The 24,910-nt window shown below is 38.0% G+C and overlaps 1 protein-coding gene across 1 annotated transcript; it reads right to left on the reverse strand.

The window, feature by feature from the left end:
• Positions 1–101: 101 nt before the first annotated feature.
• Positions 102–24,788, reverse strand: CUL4B (cullin 4B). The gene is made up of 20 exons (XM_068204829.1): positions 23,588–24,788; positions 20,864–20,979; positions 16,219–16,322; positions 15,252–15,321; positions 14,689–14,762; positions 13,525–13,687; positions 13,335–13,424; positions 12,978–13,060; positions 11,804–11,871; positions 10,583–10,701; positions 9,567–9,759; positions 8,410–8,514; positions 8,001–8,111; positions 7,185–7,270; positions 6,531–6,638; positions 6,168–6,281; positions 5,100–5,205; positions 4,853–5,025; positions 4,160–4,312; positions 102–3,038 (listed from the first exon to the last, which is right to left on the reverse strand). Exons 1-20 carry the CDS (start codon positions 24,117–24,119, stop codon positions 2,943–2,945), a joined length of 2,664 nt encoding a protein of 887 aa, XP_068060930.1. The 5' UTR covers positions 24,120–24,788; the 3' UTR covers positions 102–2,942.
• Between the last annotated feature and the right edge of the window lie 122 nt (positions 24,789–24,910).

The raw sequence follows: 24,910 nt of genomic DNA on the forward strand, positions 1-24,910 counted from the left end.
CAAATGATATGTCTAGGAAAAAATGAAATGCTGACAAAAAAAAAAAAAAGCTGAGACCAAAATATGAAGAACAGCTAAAGCAACTTAACAATTTGCTAGGGTTTTTTTTTTTTTTTTATTAACTATTTACTTTGGCACCCTTGTGTAAACTATAGAACAAAACAACGTTTACAACACATTTGCAATTACAGCATTTAAACAAAATGGTCACTTTTGAAACCAGCCAAGACAAAAAAATAGTCCATTTATGGGTATAAAGATTAAAAAACCTAAAATATATATTTCTAAGAATAAACTGCAATTTCTTATGAACAAGGTGCTATAAACTGCATGCAAGAGTCAAGATTAAAAATGTGTGGCCAAAAAGACAAGCTGTGTTCTAGCCAGATGAGTTGTGGTCCAAGCCCATTTCAGTTTTTTCTTACAGAGATATATATGGCTCAATAAGCAGGCACATGATCCCAGCAAGAATTTGCGGAGTTGTACGACGACAAATCTTGGCTGCAGCTTTGTCATTAACCAGGAATGAGCGAGACCTTAGCAGAAGAGATGAACAAGTTCTCGGGGAAAACCCATGAAGCTACAAGGAGAAGCCTTCTCCCCTCCCCACGCTCACCCCTCTCCCGGTCTAGCCAGGGTTCTCAAAGTCCATTCTTTGGGTTGCTTTAACTGGATTGCGCTTAGGGTCTGCCTCAGATTGTGAATTCTGATGAGATTTGAGGACATCTTCTGTATAATATTTTCTGAATTAGACAGGATAAAAATGAAACAAACCTGCAGTCCTCTGCAGTTTGTTTGACTGAATGTGACACTTGTGTAATGAGGGAGGGTTTTGCCACAATGGGTGTTCACACATGTAGTGGTGTAAGATTTATATGCTACAACAGACTGAATGGAACCAGCTCAATGCATCAGCTCCTGTCTCCCAAAGAGTTAAGTCTTATACTTCTTCTCCATTTCTCTTTAGAAGGAATCTTTTATTGGCTGAAGATACAATACACATACAAGAAAAGGAACATTGAATGCGAAATACATATGTATTTTTTTATGGGGGGGAGGCATTCTTTCCTCCCCAGTGGATCTCTATTTGAGCTAATACTTGAAGATTTGCAGGAGGAGTCTTCAAGGTTCTTCCCACATAAACTCTACTGTCAGTATTTGTCTCACAGAGGCAGGGGTGGCCCTGGATGTCTACCAGTGGTTGTGCTGCAATAGTGTCAAGGGACAAGGAAGATTTTCTGCAGATCACAAAGAGCTGTATGATGGTTAGCTGAGGGTGACTGCAAATAATTTAGTAGGAAAAAAAACCACCCACATTTGTTTCATCTGTCAGCTGAGGACTGTATACAAAAGAGCCTGAGAGAAAACATGGCTGGAGAATATATGGAATTAAACAGTAGATAAAAAAAAGCACTAAGGATGGGATGTGTCAGATAGAAAACACACACACACTCTCACACATGCACACCCCTGAATGTGGGATCACAGTGATAGAAGTTATAGTCATAGAGAGCTAAGTTACACTGCCATTAAACAAAAGTAACATCTTGCTTTCAAGAGATATCTGGTATTCCCCAGGACTATCAGTGCCTGAAAGAGGATGAGGTTTTTCATTGTGCTCTGCAACACAGCTGATCATAGATATAAAGCCTGGCTGGGTAAGGAAGAACTGGTACTTGGAGGAGTTCCTTTTCTGCTGACACCTTTTTTTTCCATATATTCCTGGCACATGCTGCTATAAGCAATAAAAAAAATGTATCTTGTTGAAACAAAGCTCTACATTCAAGTGACTTACTCTCCCATGTCTTATAAAGATGCAAAGAATGCTCTCTGGTCATCTAAGAAAATATATTTTAGATGCCTTGTAGCAATACTTAACTTACTATATGAGAGGTAGGCTTCTGGGTTCTAGGAGGCCTGCTAGGCTCTAGGGCTGAGTTCTTAAAGCTTTAAGTTAAAGCAATCCAAAGCAGGGCAGTCTTAGAAGAGCTGCCCTGTCTAAACCTTGAGGTTAGTTCAAGTTTAGAATGTTGCAAAGCAAAACAAGTATTAAAATCCACTTGCAATTTCTGTTCTTACAGCTTTACCACAATAAGAGTGTGGCTTTTCATCTGTTAATAGATTCTCTTTATTCTAGAGTATTGCTGCCAAGAGGTGAAGGCCTCCTACCCATGACTAGTAAAAACTGTCACTTCTTCCATTATGGCTGTTTTATGCTTAAAATTCCCAAAGGTGAACACCAAGTCTCATAGGCAAGCCATATAAGTCTAATCTGAACTTGTTTTGTTGTAGCAGTTATTTAAGAATGGTGTTTGTATATACAGTATATATGTCCACACTGCAAACTTTATACATCCTTTTATAATGGCACCATTTTGTCTTAATTGCAACCAAGAGTATTTTCCATTAGATCAGCAATAAGCATAGCTTGGCTTATTCCCCATTTTCCCCCCTCAAGAGAAAAAAAATCCAAGTGTGGGCATCAACCAAACCAATGGTATGTGTAACTGAAATGCATTCTGTACAGTAACTTAAAAATTTGCATGCAGTTTAAGCATTTTAAAGGCTATTTTCTTACATTAATGAACCTTCTGCTTCCATTTAAAGATGTGAAAGATATCTGTCATATATCAAGGGACTCCTCTTCAGACCCAGAGACAAATGGAATCAGAAAGACCAGGTACTTTCTTTCAGCTTTCTGCACATCTTACTAAATAACATGCAAAGAGTTCAACAGCATTCTTCTTAAAATGTAAATATTACTCTTTAAATGGGCATGTTAACCACTGAAAGAAGTCCACTCTACTATACTTTTCCATTACACTGCTTTCATTCAATCATCGGTAGTATAAAAAGTCAATTAACGGGATCAAGAGGCTAGTTTATCCACTGGCAACTGTGTGGGACACCAAGTGTGCAGTAAAACAAAGGCCAACATATGTTTATGCAATATAGTTGTACTGATTTGGGTTTTCTTTATCTCTTTCCATGTAGTCCCTGTCAATCAAGGATTCTATTCTCTTCTTAAGGTCAGCAGGCTGTAAAATAAAACACATGTCAGCATTATTACTTTGCAGTCAATGCTTCTTGGCTCTTTCTTTCCACTTGAGCCAAATACCTATATTGTTTGAGATGGCTGAGGAAAAAGAAATCCCACTTTAAAAAAGTCCTTTGAAGTATCAGAGCTTCTAAAGTCTTCAATGTATAACTGGTAGAAGCGAAAGTTACTAAGTTAGCTCATCACCTACAGCTAAACAATTTTTTACAGAAAGGAAAGATACTTGCTGCTGTTTGAACTGAACTCTAAAGAAGTGCAGTTTGTGCATCATGTACCAAAGTGTTTCTATTTCTGACTTTTAGCCAGTAAAAGTACAAGTTTCATTTCCTCTTGAAGCAAATGAGTTGTGCAATAGTTTGTGTGCCCTGTGATTTTGTTGGGTGAGGAACTTCATAGAAATGCCTCATGATAACAAGTGAGGAAAATTATTTAAAAGATCTGCTATGATCTTACAAAGCTCAACTACAGTTTATGCAATACTTACAGACCTGCAGGCACTCAGTGTGGCAATACAATGGAATGAAATAGCAGGACCTCTTGTTTTACAATTCCATTGATAGAAAGCACCATATATTTGAATTCCAACAATGCATCACTATCTGTTTGAAAACCCATTTCCATTTGTACACAATTAGCCAGTCGTTTTATATTGCAACTGTGGGCTTCTTCAGCTTTGAGACATTCACCAATATTTTATTTTTCTTCCTATATATGTGTGTATATGTATTAACCAGTATAATCCATCCAGAAAAATCACTGTACTTAAAAAGTATCAACCAAATTAAGATTGTAATGCAGAATTGGTTTTGAGATCTGAAGCATTTTCTCCTTTGCCCAAGAGTGCCTTGCCAGAGCACTGCAAACAGTGGAACACCAGCATACAAGGAGAGCCAGCTGCTCCCTTACTGCTAACAAACACCAGGGCTAAAATCCTTTGGAAATATGTTTTAGTAACAACAACTGGCACTTTAAAAATTCCTGAAAGTGAGTATTTGTCCTTTCTAATACTAAAAAGATGCAGAAGCACTGTTCAACTGAGGGCAGGTCAGGGAAGACAAGAAGAACTAAAAGTTTTAGAAGTAAAAAAAATCAGCACAGCACCTTGACTGGGAATTTCAGCTGGTTGTAGACCTCTGACACGAGCAGGTTGTGACTCAGCGTCTTGCGCATCTTCATGATGCGCACAATGGCGGCATCGATCTGGTACTGCCGGTCCTGGAACACCCTCTCTGTAGTGCTTGCCTGTTCCTCCACCTGAAGGACCCATTTACAAGAGTTTTAATGAGAATACCAGCACTGTCAAAACAATTCTTTCTGTCTCCAAGACAATTCTCAGTGTAAGACAGGGAAATGCCTGCTGTCAAATATCTGACATAAAGCCTTTGCAAATACGAAGCCTGATTGTCTATTGAAAAACACACTTGTACAAAGATTTAAAACCTTTGCTCAGATTTTACATTGTGTGGCTGTCACAGAAACAAGTCCACAGGGAATTTTCCATGTTCACAAACAGTCAGTAAAGCTCCATGGAATGATAAAGGGCAAAAGAGCATTTCAGAATTCGAACTTCTCTTAACATTACTTAGAGACATCCAGCATCACTGGTGTCTTAGTACAGAGGCACACATTTAAATCACCACTGTTAGGTATGTGCTGCCATCCGAATTACACATGTAACTCTGACAGAGAGATCAGCATGTACATGACAACCAGGAGGAAAAAACCTTGTAAAAGGACAGGCAACAAAGTTCTTAACCCAAGGATCTAAACCCCAGAGGATTAAAAAAAATATACCGTTTCTTTCATCTGAATTTGGTTGATTTTTATCCTGAAGAGCTTATGTCTGAAATCATCATTACATGTGAATTTATCACCATCTTCCACATCTTTGCCTTTGGGGCTTTTAGTCAGTACTCTGGCTTTGCCACAAGCCAGAGATTGAAGTGTCCTTCTCAGCTCTCCATCCTCTAAAGCAGAAAAAAGTTGTTTAGGTTTTTTTAGTAAGAACACTTGGAAGTACTCAGTTGTTTTCGATACCAACCTATCCCAGTGGCTTGCTTTATCTCCTCTAAACTGAACTCCTCTCCTTCATTAAACATGAGCAGCACCAGTGTCTGGAACAAGGAGACCTGAAGTTCTTTTTTGCCCTGTCACAAGGGAAATAAACAGACATCACCAGGCTGTTTTTTTTCTGGGGGGTGGAGGGAAAGGAATGAGGGGAACGTGAGGAACAAGTCACTCTTGTATGTCAATTATTTCACTAACAGAATGTTATTTTATTCACTTGAGAATATGGAAGAATAGAAGTTACTGGTCACTTTTATTTACTACGAAATGCAGCACAGTCTTGAGGCCACAAGGCTGGACTATTCTATTCAGGGACAAAACTCACCCAAGATATGCATCAGATGACTCCAGACAAGTCTTAAAGCACTGAGTGCTTAAAGTAACAATTTGGAAGATCTTTAAGTCAAAATCTAACACAAACATTAGTTTAAGGAACACAGTATAAAGAACCATAGAATCTTTGAAACAATCAAGTTTGATAATACTTGTTTTACCATTAACTTTTTCTGAAAATTTAAGTGGTAAGCATTTCTATTTCATGAGAAAATCTTGTGTCCATGAAGATATGGTGAAGGGGAGTAACTGGAAACCCTTTCAAAACAGTCGTGTTCTTGTCCAATCCAGAATTTTTCTTTATTTCAGTAGTGAAAAACTTCCTGTGAAGGTCCTTAATGCTATCAGATGAAGTAAGGCCATAGAAGAAACCAGACCCTTTTTTTTTCTCCCCACTATAAAAATGAGGGCCATTTTTAATCTGGAGCTCAAACCAGTGGATATTTGCCCCAATAGGCTTTTCTTTCCCCACCAATACAGAAATTGGGTGCATGTTCTTAGACATTAACACATCTGTTTCAGAAACTACCAACTCTGGTAGTTCAGAAAGTACCAATATCTGGAAAAGATAGCAGGAGGTTAAAAGTAATTGCAAAAACAGTGTTTAGTTTTCCATTACAGCACAAAAAAGCTTCCCCATATATAGCTAAGGTACAACCCAGACTTGGAATCAACAACACAACAGGAATAATAGAAACAATAGACTCACCTCTTTAAATTCTGCTTTTAGTACACAGTGTCCTAGTGTTGACTGCCACTGAAGTTTCCTACCACTGTGTTTTCCTAAATAAAAGGTCTTGAAAATCTCCTGCAGTTTTACCATCTAAAGAAAGAAAAATCCCAAAACACTGAAACACAATTTCTACTTTAAAAGCATCCTTCCCTCCTCCACAATCAATTAAGCCTTAAATCAAGGCTTAGAATGATAAAGGGAATTGCAAGAAAACAAATTTCATGTTAAAAAGATGAATTTTGCATTTCCCTCTCTATGCATATTGAAAACCAAGTGTCAGTGGATCCCAAGCTGCATTTCTGACTGGCCAATACTTGCATAACCCATGATGTTCATTACCTCTGGGGGCAGGTGGACCTCCATAGGCACGTAGGTTGGCCAATAACCCATAGTCAGAATATTCACTGTTAGCTCAATGTTGCCAGGGACATTCTGATTTTGCATATACTGCAAAGAGAAACAAAATAAAATGAAATAGAGCTATGTTAATTATATATATTTCAGGTAGAACTGAAAAGTTAGAACAGGCATTGCAAGAGCAGAAAAGACAAGTGACCACATGAAGTGCTTGTTGCATACACTGCAAGTTACATACAAGAAAATTAAGGTAAGAACAAGCACTTTTCTGAAGTTCAAAAGGCACTTCCATACAGGAAGAAAACAGCAAATGTAGTGTTTTAGCAGGCTGAGGTGAAGATCTAATTAAGTGTGAATGGAGGAAAGAATGTTAAAAATTGTTTGTAATCAAAACATCACAAAATCACCAGAACTAAATGTGCAAAAACTTCCAATCCAGGCATCAGAACACAGTGGTGTTAAAAACATCTTAGAGCTGGTGTTAAAATGTTTTGTAAGTTTACAATTCTCTTATTGCTGTGGGTTGTTTTTTTGAAGAAACTTGTCTCAGTTTTTTTTTTCTCAGGAAAAACCTTTAATAAATTCAGTAAAATTTTCAAAACCACAGACAGGACAGACAGGGCTTTCCCTCAGTACCTGTTTGAATTGTATCATTATGTCTTTTGAAAGCTCCATATCTTTAAACATTCCTTCAAGTTTGCTGGTGAAAGCAGCTCCACATTCTGTAAAAGAGAAAATGTAAATATTAGAAATTAATCTGTTTATTTTCAACACCTCAGAGTAGTTATTCTAAGTGCCAGAATGTACTTCTAAGCAAGATGATGTTTTTCACCAGATTTTCTTACATAAAGACCTGGATTCTAATTAAGGAACAGAATAAGGTTACAACCAAGAAGAAGGAAGATGTTTTGATGTGACAGCTATTTTGCAACCCAGCTGTTTTTCCAGGTGGACTTGACTGTTCATTCCTTTGACTGTGGTGGCCACTGGTCACTCAGATGACAATTCTAATCCCTATCAGCTGCCTTTCAAACTGTCTCCTGATGGCAGAACAAGATCAAGCTCTAAAAATCTTACCCTTACCACCCAAAGGCTCCCTCCAGTGAAACAATGAAGACAAGACTAGAGAATGACTAGCTGGCAGTGAATAACAATTGGAAATCATCTTTTCTCTGAGCACATCACTAATTTACTCAGCAGGGAACCTCAACTCTATCCCACAGGCCAAGATACACTGTGCACTTTTAAGTTCCTGAGTTTTGGCTTTTCCTGTTATAATTACAAAACTAAAAGCAAATTAATCTCTTCAAAACCCACCAGTCATTCAGGACCTGCACAGAGGCTTTTGCCCTCATGGAAAGGGGAAATACCAACAGCACTTCTGTGAAGGCTTGTTAAAACAACTACTTTTAAAAGAAAGCTGATGGATAGATAGGCCAGATAGATATTTACCATGTTTGAGTTTGGAAAGCATAGATTTTTCAGCATCTACTGATGCACTCTTCCCAACTAATAGTCTCTTTGCTAGATCCTTTTTATAAAAGGCCTCAAAGACATCTTTTCCTGTAAGAGATGAGATTTGAAAGTGATCACAAAGCACTGCTAGTTTTAAACAAGCATTACCTACAAAAGACCCAATTCAAAGCTCAGAAAAACAAAAAGGGCCTTCATATGAAGATTTCCACAGCTTTTGTTATTTGCAATTTGACAGGCAAAGTAGTTAAACAGCACTAAACCAACAAAACACATCCACAGAGAACAAACACCTGAGAATGTAACCAGACTGCAAAAGTAATTTCAAAGTACCTTTATGTTACTGGTTAAACAACTGTATCCCCACAAAAAAAACCCCAATACTTACCATATATGAATCTAAATATGATCATAATTTTATCCAGCATTTTTTCAAGTTCTTCATCAGTAGCTTCTTTGTTGCCTGCACGAAGCTTTGAATCTACATATTTAGCTAAAAGAGTGTTGAAGAATTGAGTTTAGCACATGCTTAATATCACAGTGAAACAAAAACTTCTAAATCTATTATTATGAAATCTTGAAAATGGAAAGGATCCTGAAATCACTTTCTATCAGCCTCATAACAGCTACCTTGATACATTTTCAGGGGCTATAAAGTTATAAAAACATTATAGCCTAGTATCATTTTTCAGATAAGCAATGACTGCATCTTAACTAAAAACATTTGCCTATGAAAAAAAAATCTTGGTTTATGTTGTGATCTCAAAATAAAGTCACTGCTGTTGCAGATTGACATGGCTGTAATAGAAGCAAAAAGATCAGATGAAAATATGTAAATCAGTTATTTAAATGTGTTGACTATAATGCTGAATTTATCTAGCATATCATTATTTAGTTTGAATTTCCTGTTTCAATCAAAATAGATTGTTTGTTTTAATTTTAAATGGGCTGGTAAGCACATCACAGTTAGGGAATTAATACAAAAAAGGAGGGCAGAAAGTATCACTCCACAAGCCTAACAGCAGAACCAGTTGCAAAGCAGGTATTACTCACTGTGTGGGGAAATGATTCCTAAGTGCAGAGTTCCAGGCATGTAAAGAACAAATCTGTAAGTAACATTCTTTGCAAACCGGAGACTCTGTCCCCACGCCATGAGAGGTTCAGTGCATCCTCAGCTCTCTTCCCTTCACATATTAAACCCCTAACAGCTCTGTGCACATGTGCTGGTGGCACAGTTATGTAAGCTTCTGAAAAATTCTTATTATTAGCAGTGTTCTCATGTCTGGACACCAGCCAATTACTGGAATGCCCATATTCTGATGTTCTGCACTTTTTTATAGCCTAGCCAGTTAAGTGATGACCAGTTTGCTTTTAATGTTTGATGCTACCCTCCCAAACAGTTCCCTTGCATCAGGTGGCACAGCAGATCCCCAGTCTGAAGTGCACTGTGCATGTATTAACACACAATTCCAGCATATCCCATCTGTAAGTGCATCAGCAACTCAGCACCCAAATTCTCACATGAAAGAAATTGAAGAAAAATACCTATGAGTTCAGCTGGCTTATTTGGTCTTTTGTTAATGAAGGTTTCAAAGGCTTCTTTCATAGCATTTACAAACTTCTCATTCTTGAGAAAGCAAACGTCAATAATATGGTCAACTTTGTCTTTAAAATCAAGAAGTTCTTGGACCATGGTTTTGTCTTTTTCAGGATTAATTACTATGGTGCTACCAAATGCCTGCAAAATAAAATGTATCTTTCATTAGCCTGAAGAATTAATCTAAATGACAAGACTTCTAAAATCTTAAGTCACCTTTTTAATGTGTTGTTTCTGGTACTCATATTAGTTCCACTAACAACCAAAGTATTACTTTATTACGTATTACTCTATTATGAAGTATTTACTATATAATCATCCCTAGGCCTTGCATATTGATTCAAAACCAACTGATGAAAAAGTGAATGGATTCAGAACTTCTGTCTAAAGAAATAAAGTTTTGCATGACCAATTAACACACCCTTTTTAATCATCTGTGTCCTCAGGTTTTACACAGGTAATGCTCCCACTAAATTAAATTTTATTTAATAGTACTCTTGTGCCATTCCAAAGCCTTCCTTCACAACAACCATATTTTCTGTGACATTTTCACTGAGAAATAAAATGAATCATCCTAACTGATATTCAAGTGCTTTTTGAACCTCAACTGGTTGGTAACTTAACTACCACTCATTCTCACAGGAAATTTTATTAGGAAGAAAACAAACATTCTGCCATTACACAAATAACTGCTGCAGAAATATGGTTGTCCCACAAACTAACTATAAGCAAGATTATAAAATCCAAATTTATTTGGAGTTCAGTAATTCAACTGAATGTTCACTGTTTTCTTCAACAGAGCTAGAACAGTTACTGTACCTTTCCTAAGATGTTTCAAAAGCTGTCTATTAAATACATGCTTATAAGCAAATATCTTCAAATTTTAGAAAAATGCAATAGTTTACAGAGATGACTCAAGTATCTGTGTATAAACCCCACTGTTTCAGAGTTCTAGGAACAGTACCTTTATGTATTCAATCCAGTGCTGCAAGAGAACCTGTACTCCACCTCTCACACGACTGAATAACTGATACAGAAGAGACAGGTCTTGAATTCGGTTTTCGTCAAGAAGGTGATTTAGACCTGCAAATGTGAAAATTTCAATAGAAATTAAAACCAGAGTAACCCAAAGAAAGCACAGCTTACTACTACAGTGAGGCCTCTTCAAAAATAGTGTTTTTTTATCAAACCATTAGCAGTGTGTTTTTTTGGTTTTTATTTTATTTTAAAGTATCTAATTTAACAGTGAAACACAAAATATCTGGCTGAACCCTTAGAAATCTTATTACTGCACATGATTTTATTGCACTTAGGATACATGTACTTTACTTAACAATCTTATCACAACATCTTTGTTTACTTCTGCTTTACTATTGCCTAAAATTCTGGAAAGTTTACACTGTACTGATCTGTAGGAAAAGTTCCTTGGCAAGACAGCTCTGATTCTCAACTCCAGCTGTAAATAAATCTTACAGATGCTTGAAGGCAATCAGCTTCAAGAAATATCTTCACCATTCTCTTTTTAACTTTCTGGAGAAGGCCTGATGCACTACAGCAAGGTTCTAATAAAGTAGGTGGGTAAACATTGATACTCCACTCAATGAAGAGTTTGTTACACATGTGCAGGAAGATGCTCACATGCCTGTTTTATTCAGAATCTGGCTACTAAGGACCTGATTGTTTATTATTCAACTTTTGCTGCATCTGTTTCTATTTCCAGATTACCTCTGAGATCAACAGAGGGTCACTTGACTTCACAGAGACTATTGTAGAACTGAGGCAATGTATTCCACAGCTCAAATTATACTACATTTTTAAAACAAGCTGCTTTTTGTCAGCAGCAAGTATTCAGTATCTCCCTTTTCTGCTACAGCCATAATTCAAAGTGTTCTCCTTTCTTTACCTCCAAGTCTTCAAAATGCCACTTAACACATTGAGCTTGAGTCTCCTGTTCTAATTTTCCTTGTGCTTTGTTTGCTCTGTTATCAGAAGACACCACAGTGTCCCCTTATCTCCGACCAGGAGAATGGCCAGTGCTATTTTGGGAACCGAGGAGCAAAGGGAGTTAAGGAATGATGCAGCTTGTCCTCCCCCAGCGCCCGAATCCATCGCTTTCTTTCAGAGCAGGAACTGAAAGCCCCAAAAAGCAGTAATTAGACACATTTCTATAAAGAAGAAAGATTACCTTTCTGAAGAATGGCTGTTAAATGTTCACCTAGAAGTTGCTTTTCTACAGTAGCAATTAGTGGCTTCCTACAGAAGAAATGTTTAGAATTACTTTTCCTTTTTCCATTACTGACAGTTTTAAATCCTTCTTTTGAGATTATGTTAATTACATTATCATTGGGAGTGCTCCAATTATCTGTGGCCAAAGACCTAAAATGATTATACACATATTTATCCTTTTTCTCCCCAGTAAACAATATTTTTTTTCTGTTTGCTGACTGATGATTTTAATTCACACAATAAGCCTGTTGTACATGACCTGTAGGCAGCTGGACAATGATTCCATCAGTGAAGAAGCTGGGGAAAATTCATCAAATAATATGCCTAATCCTGTGTTGTGGGAGGACAGTCATGTCTTGGGAGACAAACCAAGGAGAAATGAAAACAGACCTCAAGTCAAGAGGTATTAAAACAAAACAGGGAATTGGCCACTAATATTGGCATGGAAGAAGGAAGCCACTAAACACACTAAATGCTTTTAACAGCTGAAAGAGGAAGGAAATCAAAACGTATGACAGTAGCAATAAAACACCTCTTTCTCAGAAAGGTCTTGATATCAGTGACCTACATTTTCTCTGAGACACAACAGCTGTAGCTTTATGTTAGAAGGCCTCCACCTGACTGTGTTGGAGGAAATCCTGCCTCTAAGTAGAAAAGATTGAAGAATGACATAATTCAATAATTTCCCAGACTCCATTTGCAAATATTTTTTGCAAATATTCAGAGGCTTTAGCTTTAGAATAATCTATGCTGAGTCTTATAATTTTCAAGTAGGACAACAGTAGATTAATTACATTTCAGCAGGAAAGAGACATCTGGGCTGGGAGAGGCAGCCTCTTCTTCTTCAAGCAAATACTTAACAACATTTATACCAAAATAACAGTGACTTAGAAGAAAAGGCTATCAGCTGTGTGAGCCAAGACAGTGCTTCATTGTAAACATGGAACCGTGGGAAGTGAAAAGCATTTGATGGTCAGTCAATAACAGGAATAAATTGCAGCTACTTAAATGGCCCTCAACAGAAGAGGAGCCAAACAGCTCATACCACCAGGCAAAGAGAGATTGCACTTACTGTGTGCAATCATACCACCAGGTTACTCTCATACCACCAGGCAAAGAGAGATTGCACTTACTGTGTGCTCTGATCTAAGTAAGTGATTATTCTGTCTGCTTCTTCTTCCAAGCGCTTGTTGACATGGTGAAGATATTCTGGAACCTGAAAATGCCAGAGTAGTTTTGTATGTTAAAGAAAACAAACAACAAGAAGGGAAAAAGAGAGAGTACTGGTCAGACAGAAGTAGCAGCTCTAGGTTTAAGCAAAAATCATTGGCAGTGTGACTGAAGGCAACTGCACATGCATTTCCTTTTTCAAAGTACCATAAAAAAAAGGTCATATTTCTGCCTTGTACCCTAAGGCAGCAGAGTATTTCTACTCCCTGACACGTGCTTTGACATTAGGCACAACAAATATTGTTAAACATCCGAAATACCTCTCGTTCCTGCATAAGCCTCTGGCCTTCTGCTGCATACAGGCGATTAGTCTCTTCCAAGAATCTATGTTCGAAAGAGTCCTGATAAATCTGGGGAAACAACATGACAGCAACCCAGGGTAAAGCTCACTGAGCACCAAGTAAGAATTCGAGCTATTTCCTGGTTTAAAGATGAAACAGGTTTACTCACCTGCAAGTCAGAAAGCATGCTCAGAAGGCTTCGCAGCAAACTCCTGTCGATAGCCTCACCATTTCTTTCCCTCTCAATCAGCAGAAGAATGCCATCAATAGTTTTGTTCTGAACCTTCTGATCACTGATTATATGAGTTCTGAACAATTCTAGTCCCATATCCCTACAAAGAAAGCAAGGACTGCTCAATAAATTGTTTAAGAGTAAACCCCAGATATCTCTTACTAAAACATGATCTAGATCTAATAAAGAGGCCAATACCAACATTCTTCCAATTCCTCATTCCTCTGCCTCCAAATCACTCAGGATGAACAAATACATGAACACTAGAATAAACCATGACACTGCACCAACATGAAGCTACAAATTTTAAACACCAATGCAGATATTTTTCCTGAATAACCATGTAACTTTTGCAACATCTTTATTTTTCAGTTGGCTGACAGGATGTTGGAACACCAACCTTCATGAGAAAAGAAAAATATTATCCTGGGTTTCAATTCTGTGGTTATGGTGTTGGACAATATTCCTTTTTTCTCCATCACTTACTCATCTCTAATTCTCAGGCACAGCTTAGAAGAACTCAGTGATGTGACAGACAAGGATCTCTGCAATGACTGTCCCAGTTAAAACCTTCCATGAATTTGGAACTATGTGTATGGTCAGTCTTAGGAAAAGTCAGGCCCTCCATCAATCTCTTGCAAAGTAATTCAGGTACCAAAGAACAGTAAGGCATATAGTAATTATTAATAATATGAGGAGCAGATGTTGAAGTCCAAAAAAGCCTATCTTGCTTTCATTTTAAGTAACTCTTTCCAACTTGAAATACTGTGCCTGCTAAGGCTGTTACTGGGCACCCCAAACCCTTGCACTTCAGTTGTTGACCAGACTCCTTCCTTTAACTGTGCAAACTGGAGGCTAATATCTACTTCACTGAAATTTGGGATCACAGCTATTCCAGAACAATCCTGTAATTTATGGCAAATAAATTAAAAGTCTTCATTTTCAACAAGCACTTGTGCATTCATCATGTAATTTACAGGTCACTGTGAGGTTTATATTTAAAAAAATCCATCTGAAAATCAGCAATTGAAATCAGTTGAAATACACCTCCAAATAATTTTATTTTTGCCCCCCAAATAATTTAATTCTTTGTGTCCTTACCAAATAGATGGCAGCATTGAATTCTGAAGTACGTAAGTTCGATCCAAGAACAGAAAGATACTTCTAATCATAATCTGTCACAAGAAGGAATAAAACAGCCACAATCATTTTACTCTTGAAACTGAAGAGCAACACCAATTATGCTCAGCAACAACAAGAAATCCCACCAATCGGTTTCAGGCAGTTCTTTCTTGGACACTGCTGATTTATTTAACATCTTCTGCCAATTCCTGCAAGGTGATCAATGTGACCCATTGCATATTTCTGTATAACAGAACAGCTCCTTTAAAAATAGGCATAAAGGAGAAAGGTTTGCACAAAACTGACAATGAGGAGTTAGGGGGGTGTGTGTGTCCAAGATCAGACACATATGCCAAGAAATACACTACAGGCAAGTATTTTCAAGGTTTGATTTCTAACAATATAGATACATATTTGTGAGCTGTATATCACAAAGAAACCTTACATAAATTTAAGACATTTCAGAAGTTTGCGAAAAAAACCCAAAGTTAAGTAAAACAGGCTGACAAAGCAACTGGTTTTCCTTAAAAAGATAAGCTTACCATTTGTCTGCAGTGATCTTGCCAACATTTGTCTATTTTCTTCAGAAAAAGGACACTATCCAATGAATCCGTGAAGAATTAATTAAGAAAATCATGATTAATAGATGGTGTAAGCAATGCAATGAACCAACTTTATTATTTTTTAGACACTTAGCAGAAAGCACAACAAACTCATCTACTCTCAGAACCAGGTAATTCCTTGCAACACATTTATTTTTTATTTTTTAATGAGGCTCTTTGTGTTAATAATGAGAAATCAAAATTATCTGTACAAATTTTAAAAATTATCTAAATAGTTTTGAATATTTTGTTTAATCCCCATCCCTGGGGAATGGAACAAACATACATGTCCCCATACCTCAAAAACCAATACACGCAAGAGCTCACCACTATACTGTAATTTCAGCTCATGTTAAGAGTTAACCTTATGAAATAAATTCTGTCCTTCAAATATATCTTTTATTCAGCTCACTGCATAGTTCTGGTACTAATTAATATCCACTTCACAGGATGTCAACCTGATGCAACTCCAAACTTCTGAAAATAAAACATCCTGATCCTCAGAACCTGACATGCTGCCACTACATCATTACTTTTCCAAAAAAACCCAACAGCTGCTTGTGGGATGACTTTTCACTTTATCTAAGCCTGGGAAGTTTAATATAAAAACCACTGACATAATACAGCCAATAAAGGCTTTTAAAGCCTTGCTGCAAATCTAACACAAATTTCTGTAAGATGTCAAAGTGTTTCAGAAATACCAGTGCAACTTTCTCAGAAACTTTTCAATGGTTACAGCCATAAAGGAACCAGTAGTGTTCTCCTAGGTCCCACAAAGAAATAAAAGCAAAACCAATTACACAAAACCTAGGAATTCAAATTACCATGGCCTAATGTCATTAACTAGTCAAAGAAATCCATCACTATATACTTGCAGGTAAAACAATTATCCTTAAGAAAAGGATATTCTCTGAATTGGTGAATTTGTGCTTTAATGTGGTCTTCACAGATCTGCCTCAGTTGTTTGTACAAATTTGCAGAGATCTTGTAGGAGCAGAGATTTTCAACAGCCTGAGGTAAAGAAAAAGAGAAACAAACAAACCTTGCTATATTCTTATATGTGATTTTACAAGAAAGGAGGACATCCCTTCCCAGACAAGAATTCTGCTTCTCACAGCTTTTAACACACTTAACTGCTGCATGCAAAACACCAGAGACAGACATGGCACTGCAATGGTAACAGGAGATAAAGGCAGGCCATGCCCTGAACAGCTCACAGACTATCAATTTAGCTGGAGTGTCAATCTCTCACATGGAACTGCAGGACTGGCTTCTCTAAAAACAAGGTATTTTAATATCTTCCAGTAGCTTGCTGGGCTTCATACCTCAAAGCAGCCACTTAAGGTATTAATTTTATTAACTGCTGTGCTCTGCAGGTCACACTGATATTAATGGAAAAGCACTGCCAGATTAATTTCCTTTTGCAGTCCTTTCCTTGATTAAGCTTCCCTCATCCCCAAAAGTACATAAGTACATATATATATATATATATATATATATATATATATATATATATATATATACACACACACATGTTATCTATCTCATCTATCCATCCACCAACTCCCTGCCTGAATAAGTTTAATTATAATCCTGAATATTAGTAGCATGACTACATTTACAGTGACAATCCCAGATTTCTAGATCTCATCAAGTATTGGAAGAATTACCACAGTGCTCACAGTAAGAAGTGAAAAGAAGTTTAATGGGGCCATGTCTTGGAGACTGATCAAGCAAACAACCATTCTTAAGTTCATTAGTGTATCTCAAAACTTCTGAAATTCATACCCATTGCCCAGAATTCAAAAGCAACTAAACAACTTTAACTCTCTGCAGGCCAGTGAAAGACACAGCAAGTGATTATTCTGTAAAACACCTGTAGAAGCTAGAGAAGCCTATTTGATTTTCAATTAATGCTTTGTGCTATTATTTACTTATTGTAAAAGACTTCAGTTGCTAGTACAACCAACTCCTTGGGAAAAAAAAGGAATGAAAGGTAAAGTTTGCTCCCCAGCACCTGCAGGCAACCATGGAGGGACTGCATAGCTCAAAGTGCACAGAGCAGATCTATGCCATTACACTGAAATTTCCCCAGAATATTTCCCAACAGTCCAAATGGAAGCAGACTTGCTGCAAATCTAACAAAAGTTTCTCTTTTCAGCAGTCACCACTAAAAGCACAGCAACAATCAAAATAGCTAAACAAGAGTTCTTTGGTCCATTCCAGGATATCAATAGGAATCATCCTGAGTGCAAGTGCACTACATCTAATACTGGCTCTAGCACACACAGGAGTTAAAAAAAACCCCAACCAAACACAAACCAAACCTCCACGAAAACCAAAACCCCACAACAAAACCATCCCACACAATAACCGCAAAACTCCCCAAACTTGCACGAGCTTAGTGTCAGAAGTAAACAGGTATAGCAAGAGAATGAATGAGCCAGTTAACCAAAACAGGTCTGAATGAAGACTGTAAGGAATGCCAAAATGATCACCCAAGCATACATATCTTAATATTTGGAAATAGCAACAGGTTTGACTCTCAGCCTCAACACTTAAGAAACACCAAACATAGAACAAGGAGATAGGAAAATGTGTTCTATAGTACACTGCTCAGAGGAGGTTATGAGCACTGCTCAACTCTATTCTGCTACTGGACAACCAGGTTCAGGCAGCAAATAAGAAACCAGCATACAAGCTGATACTTGATTCAGTAGAACAAGGGGATGGAAAACACTGAGCTTGAAGAGCCTGATTAGAACTTCAGCAAGTGCAATCTTCCTAGGTTTCTTAATTTCTTCCACTTTATGGAAGTCAAAGAGAGCTGGGAAGGTGAATGTTTTGGATGGAACTTGCCTGTCACCTGCAGAACCACTGCTACTCTTGCTTCAACCCACCAGCTCAGGACAGCAGCAGCCTCTGTCCTGCACTTCTAGTCACCTCATCCCAACACTGTTACAACTGCTGTCTATCAAACGAGTACTGCTGCTCTAAATCCTCTAAAAAAATTAGCTTCTGCACTGTAGATGGACAAATGCATACAATCAAGTCTTAGTGAAATAAGCATGTATTAACATACACCTACTTTAATGGAGTGTTCATATAAAGATCAGCTTTTACATTTATCGATCAAAAATTCCAAAGTGTTAAATATGTCTGCTACGATTGGGTGTTTGAACAAAGTACAAAACTTCTGCATCTTTGTTGATGACATGCACAGAAATACTTTAATTTTTAAGAGAGATTAACCCCCTACTGCAATATTATGCTTTGCTTAATTACTAGTGCTAGGCAATACTGATTGTATGTAAATGTATCAACATCAATACATGTGAAAACTTTAGGGCCTCTAGGTCACAAAATTATCTTGTTCTGAATTAATGGAAAAAATGTTTCTTTCCAGGGAATCTGTGCCTTAACAATGGTGAGAAAATCTGAAGAGCCCTATTTCCTTTGTGTAACACATATGCAGTTAGATGTGGTTTTCTGTTTTTTTTTTTTCTCCTTCCTTTTAACTGCAGCATCCACACCTGGGTTTGTGTGGTAAGGAAAAAAAACTGAACACAACTCTGATGAGAGAAAATCAGAATTTTCCTGAAGCACTTAACTCTGATTGATTAAAAAAAATAGCTATGTATCAGGTACCAAAGACCTAGATCTCTACTTTAAGGTACTAATATAAGGAAAATTATTCCATGAAAGAACCATTCAATTCTGTAGCACTTCAGCCACTCAAGGATGTGAACAATTTAAAGCAAGCACTAAGCTTGGGTCCTACAAAGAAATAAAGCTTCAAAATGTTTGCCCAGTAGGATTTCTCTAGCACAGACATGAGTTAAAGCAAACGCAAAAAGTTTAACTCCATTAAAAAAAGAATTATATTCTTTTGAGGTGAGCAGTAGAACTTTTGCAGACTCTTATAATTCCCCTCTATGTTGGATAATGGTGTCTGCCAAGGCATATTTGGGATCAGATCCTTTTACCAAGCAGCTGTTCAGAAATGACATTAGTTTAGTTAGCATCTAAAAACACTAGTGATTCCGATTACTATTTTTAAATCAAGACATTTATTTTTAGATTTATATTAAAAAAAAATCATACTTGATTGCACTCTATTTCAGTGAGAAGTACCAAAGTAATAACAGTGTTGAATCACTGAGATTTAAAACAAAAAAGCTTATTTTTTGTTTTCTGATCACAAGCAACATTAAATTAAGCTTGGTAAGACTGAGCAGAGATTTAAGCAACACTGTTAAACAGAGGCAAGTATTTCAATAGAACTCTGTATTTTTAAACTATTTTGGATAGCCTTCAAGCACTTAATTAACAGTTATTTGCACCGTTATTCAGTCTACAGTAAGTAATTTACAATACCACTCAGTTCAATTGGTTGTAATTTCCTATCACGTCCACCAAGTTTTGCAAAAATAACAATACTATCTATTATTCTGGCAAACTGTTAAAAAAGCACTATTTTTAGTTAATTAATTAAACATTACAAAAAACTACAGTGATCTTAAGAATGCTGTGGACTGAAGAACAGCAATTAATTCTTCCTTAAATCTGTCCCCAAGCCTTGTACAAACAGGATTTTTTCCTCATATACAAATGCAGCTTTTGCTGAAAAGAGGAGGGCAGGGGAAGAAGAGACACTAAAAAGTAATGGTGAGAAGGCTACATACACACACAGAGGAACAAACGAAACAACTAACGAGGTAATAAAGGCTTTCAAAGTAGAGTAAAAGGTTCAAGTGCTTCCTAATGCCCAGCTAAAGCAGCACCATTGCTATGCTGCTAAAACCACAAGTGACATTAGTAGGGAAAAGGTAAGCAGGGGGAAATCTCCCCAGCACACTCAGCTAAAAAAGCAGAAGTGGAGCTTATAAAAATACAGAGGAAATGCAGTTCAATCTGATCACTTCCTAAAGTATTTAAGAAAACACAATCAGAGCTGTTGCTGGCAATAAAGTTGGATTCTCAATTGTTAGAATAAAAAGAATGCTGCAATGCCTGAAAATGGCAACCAAACCAAAATAATGCAATTCATGAAAGAAAAATGGTGTTTTATTTACCTACCAGAAGTCAATAGAAAGTTTCAGTTTTTAAGTGATTTGTGATACTTGATTGTGAACAGATACTTTCTTCAGAAAAGAAAATTATATTTTAATATAAATCACCTTATTCTTAAACACCAATATTTGAGGATTTCACATTTCTCCTTTAGCAGATAAACACCACAATCCCCTAAACAGGAAAGGGAATACAGCTCCTTGCCTTAGTTAATTCTCATCAACTGCTGCAAGGGAAACCATACCTTGGGTTTTGTTGAGACAAATAAAAAAAATATCTGAGTTCGATGTTAGATCTTGAGAAATTTTAACTCACGATTGTAAAAATCAAGAAACTGTTTAGTGACAAGTTTTTCAATGACAAAATCAGCTATCAACAAAAATGCCATATTCTTACCTCCATATCAAGTGTTTTAAGCAAAGAAATCTGAGAACAAAACAGAAAAGCCCTAACCCATTATTTTTACTTAATGCACTTACCTGATAGAGCTCTTCTAAATTGTACTTAATTGAAGTACTGTTCTGGATAGCTTCTACAGCTTCTTTCAGTTTTTGCCAGGTTTCATCTGTGTAGTTTTCAGGCAATTTGGGTTTATCTTTAAAATAAATGATATAAAGTTTGAGAATGTATTTGATAAAGCAGAACCTTTTACAGAAATGAAAAAGAGGTAGCTTTGAGGGGAAAAAGGTATGCGCTGATAGTCCAGCTTTTAATTTATACTTACATGGAAAGAAAGCATTTGTGTAAAAGAAGTGTCTTATTCACATTTGAAAGAGTAACACATTGAAGAAATTCAGCATTGCTCTTCATATACACACCACAGCACTTGTAGCCCAAACAGTACCTGTGGTTTACAAAAATCACAATCCTGTGCCTGAGCAGCTCAAGAAGGGCTAAAACCACCAAGAATGATCTATACCTTCCTATACTCTCATTACCAGGACAGCAGAGACAAAAGAAAGGAACATAAAAGGCAAAATGATGCATTTAAAATACACAGTTGTGTGTATCTCAGTTTTTAATTTACTGCTCATTAATTCTACTCCATATTAACAGCTGGCAAGAACTCCTCAAGAAACACTCATGGAAACACTCTAATTATTGCACAGGCTTTGTGGTCCCAAGGAAAACCTTCCAATTTTAAAGGAATCCATTTGTGTCTCTCTTGGGTTTGGCCAGAGGATATTTTTTAGAGTTAAGCCTCTTTTAATGTTCAAACAGCTCCAGATCTGCCCCTCTCCATGATTTTTTCTGGCTCTTTTCTACAGATGCCCCTGGTCTGCAGCAACTTCAGCAAGACTAAAGCATTTACAACATGCTAAGATATTCCCCAAGTCACATCCTCAGAATATAAGAACTATTTAAAAATTTTATGTTCTTGTAACTACCTAAAGTGACCATTTTTGTTCTAATAAGGACATTCCTAAATGGAGAAAACAGAGGAAGAAAATCTGAGGATGAAGATGACACATGCACATCCATGCTACCAACAGGTGAAACTGGCCCAGAGTTTATACTCTATTAAAATTGACTTTTACACACCTAAAAGTAAAAAACAAATTTTAAAGCTTTATGATTTCCATAGAAATAAGTACTTATTTTGTTCTTTCAATCATTTCCCTACAATATTGGCAATATCCCAACACTAGATGCCTGATCTGGATCTAGAGACAACTGACTATGGAGTTGCCTATTTTCACTAGCAACTCCTGACTATGCTGCTCAGCAATCAACACCAAGGTTATGGATTTTAGGACGTTATTTAAGTTGTAAAGGATGTCATTGCTGTCACACTAAGATAAAGACAAAAATCTTAATATTATTATTCAGTTTAGCATCTGAGAGTAAATGAAAAGCAAGGCTGTCAGAATACCAAGACATCCTTTTTAAACAAGTGGTTCAAATACCAATTCATAAGCAGTGATGATCACAGCACCATGCGATCCATGACATTTAAAAGGTATTTTAAACTTGAGAAGTTAACTTCCCTTAAAGATAACAGTGCACAAGGAACTGAAGAGCAGCCTATAATGCATCATAGCTTTGTGTTTTAAAATAATCAGTCAAATTAAATGATGATGCTTTGATGGGCGGAGAACATTTTTGAGAACTGGAACCTTAAAGCAAAGAGTTACAGTGTGATCATGAATTCCTGCAAAACATTAGTGATCCTTACCTAATGCAGTATGTCTACAGAAGATTTGTGTCAATTGTGTATTTCAAAATTAATTTTAATTTCGGTAATATCTTTTACCCCTCCACAAACCGAAACGTATGAGGAGAAAGAAACAACTCAGGAAAGCAAGGTCGTGGACTATTTTGGAAACCAGCAAGAAGCAGGAAATAAAAAAAGCCCATGATAGCCTCATCTTTATAGGGAAAAAATGGCAGCATTTTAGCTAAGCTTTCTGCCTACGTTTTACTAGAAAATGAAGCAGCATCGCATCAGAAAAGTTTAGTTTCTCTACTTCACCTTGGTCTCTACTAACACTACTAAAAAATCTCAAACACATGTTTGGAGAGAATTTATAAAATAATGTAAACTTGTAAAGCAAGAGTAAGCTAAGACAGAGAAAAGATATTACAATTAAAAATTACAGCTTTCCATTACAAGGAAAAAACTCTGCAAAAATCTGATCTACTTTAAAGGCAAGTGGGGAAACCAGAAAGGAAATCCACCATAATAGCCCGATAATCACCTTACTTTCAACATTTAAAACTAAGCACAGGAAGACTGTCCTATAAACAGACAACACGAATAGAGATAGGACATGCAGATTCAAGGCCAATTAAAAAAAACTCACATTCTATGCAAAGACTTATCATAAACTGGGCTAAAATATACACTAAGCTCTGAATCAGAATTACTAGAAAAGAGGTATCAAACGTTAAAAGTTTAAACAAAGGCGATTTACACATTTAGGCAGTAAAACCTTACACCTAACGTACAAATTAAGGCCTTCTCAAGAGAAAGAATGGAGTCTGAAAAATAATTCCAAGCAGCAAAGTGTAGCTCAGGATGTGTACATGACCAGGCAAGCACCCATCAGAAATCACGATTCCCCTTTACATAAATATAGAAATGTTCACCAAAGAAAAGCAGTTCCCACAAAACCTGGGGCTATTTGGCTTTTCAGGCTGAAAACAAAACACAAAGTCGAGTGTCAGCTCCCCACAGGTTGTGACAAATTATGGCCTGTTACCTTTAAAGTTCTTGATCACTAATTTCTTGGCAGAGCCAGGTTTACTGTTGGCGAAACTGGAAACAGTAGAGGAGGCAGCTTTGGTCAGGCCATTTGCATGGTGCCCCACAGCCACTGACGAAATTAAAAGGCTTTTATTTTTAAGCTGTTGCTGGTGCTGCTGCTGAGAAGAGGCAGCAGGAGAGGAGGAGGAAGAAGACTCTTCAGCCATCTTCACATCGAGTCCAATAAAATCCACGGAGTCCTCAAAGCGCAGCTTCTTCTGGAGGTGATGGTTGGAGGAAGCAACCCCTGAGGAGGAGCACGAGGAAGTGGTGATGACAGAGGAAGATGATGAGGAGGTGTTTTTGGAAGGAGAAGAGGTGCAGGAGGAAATGGAATCAAATTCTTCTTTTTCGGAATTACTGTTGCTGCTGTTATTTAGCTTTCTCTTCTTGCAGGAGGAGCTGCTGCTAGTGTTACCATCAGTGGCAGGTCTGACCTCCTGGGCTGCAGCTGGGGGGTTGGGGGAAGAGAAACCTGTGGGAAACATGAACACACAGAAGTGAACAGGCTGAGGGGCATCAAATCCTTGTGGTGTGACAAAGAGAGGGGGAGAGTTTCAGAGTCAGTCTCTGTTTGCTGTCTCTGGGGGGGTCTTTCAACTCCTCCTTCTCATCAGTGGAGTCCTTCCGTATTCCTTCTTCTTCGCGTTCTTCTTTATCGGAGGAATCACTTTATCTCCTCTTCCCCTTTTCTTTATTACTTTGGTTCTTCTCGTAGTTTGTCGCTGCCTTTCTGCTTTTACTCTCTTCCCAGCGGAGCGTTTCCGTTCCTGCTGCCCACCAGTTCCTTTCAATTCTCCTCTGCAGCAGCAGAATTCCCCACGGCTGCCCGCTCCCCCGGCTTCTCCTTGCGCTCCCCTCCGGCTCCGGCCGCCTCGTCTCCGCCGAGCAGCAGCGGGGAGGGCTGAGCGCAGCTCTCTCTCGCCTCGGCTCCGGCTCCAGCCCCTCACGCCTCCCGCTCCGCTCCGCCCCGCGGCCGCTCCGCTCGGGCCCCGCTCCCCCCTCTCCGCCTGTGCCCGCGCTCCCTGAGGGGGGACGGCCCGGCCGGGTTGTTATTGTCACTGCACGGCAGAGGGAGCGCAAAAATGGCGGCGCATCCGCCCGCCGTGCATGACGGGGCGCGGCGCACGGAAGCGCGGCCGGGGAGCGGTGGGACCGCCCCGGGATCCGCCCCGGGATCCTCCCCGGGACCCTCCCCGGGACCCGCCTCCGGCGCCGCCGGCGCCCTCGGCCTCACCGGAACTGATCGTGGCCCGGCGCCCCCCGCGCCGGCGTGAGG

The sequence above is a fragment of the Anomalospiza imberbis genome, chromosome 14 (genome assembly GCF_031753505.1).
Source record: "Anomalospiza imberbis isolate Cuckoo-Finch-1a 21T00152 chromosome 14, ASM3175350v1, whole genome shotgun sequence".
Lineage (NCBI taxonomy): Eukaryota > Metazoa > Chordata > Aves > Passeriformes > Viduidae > Anomalospiza > Anomalospiza imberbis.

Coding starts and splice junctions, on each gene's coding strand:
- CUL4B (XM_068204829.1), bottom strand. CDS start 24,119: ATGTTTCCCACAGGTTTCTCTTCCCCCAACCCCCCAGCTGCAGCCCAG. Junction 9,760..10,582: donor ACTGGATTGAATACATAAAG/GTACTGTTCCTA, acceptor TTTATTTTGCAG/GCATTTGGTAGCACCATAGT. Junction 8,515..9,566: donor TAAGCCAGCTGAACTCATAG/GTATTTTTCTTC, acceptor ACACTCTTTTAG/CTAAATATGTAGATTCAAAG.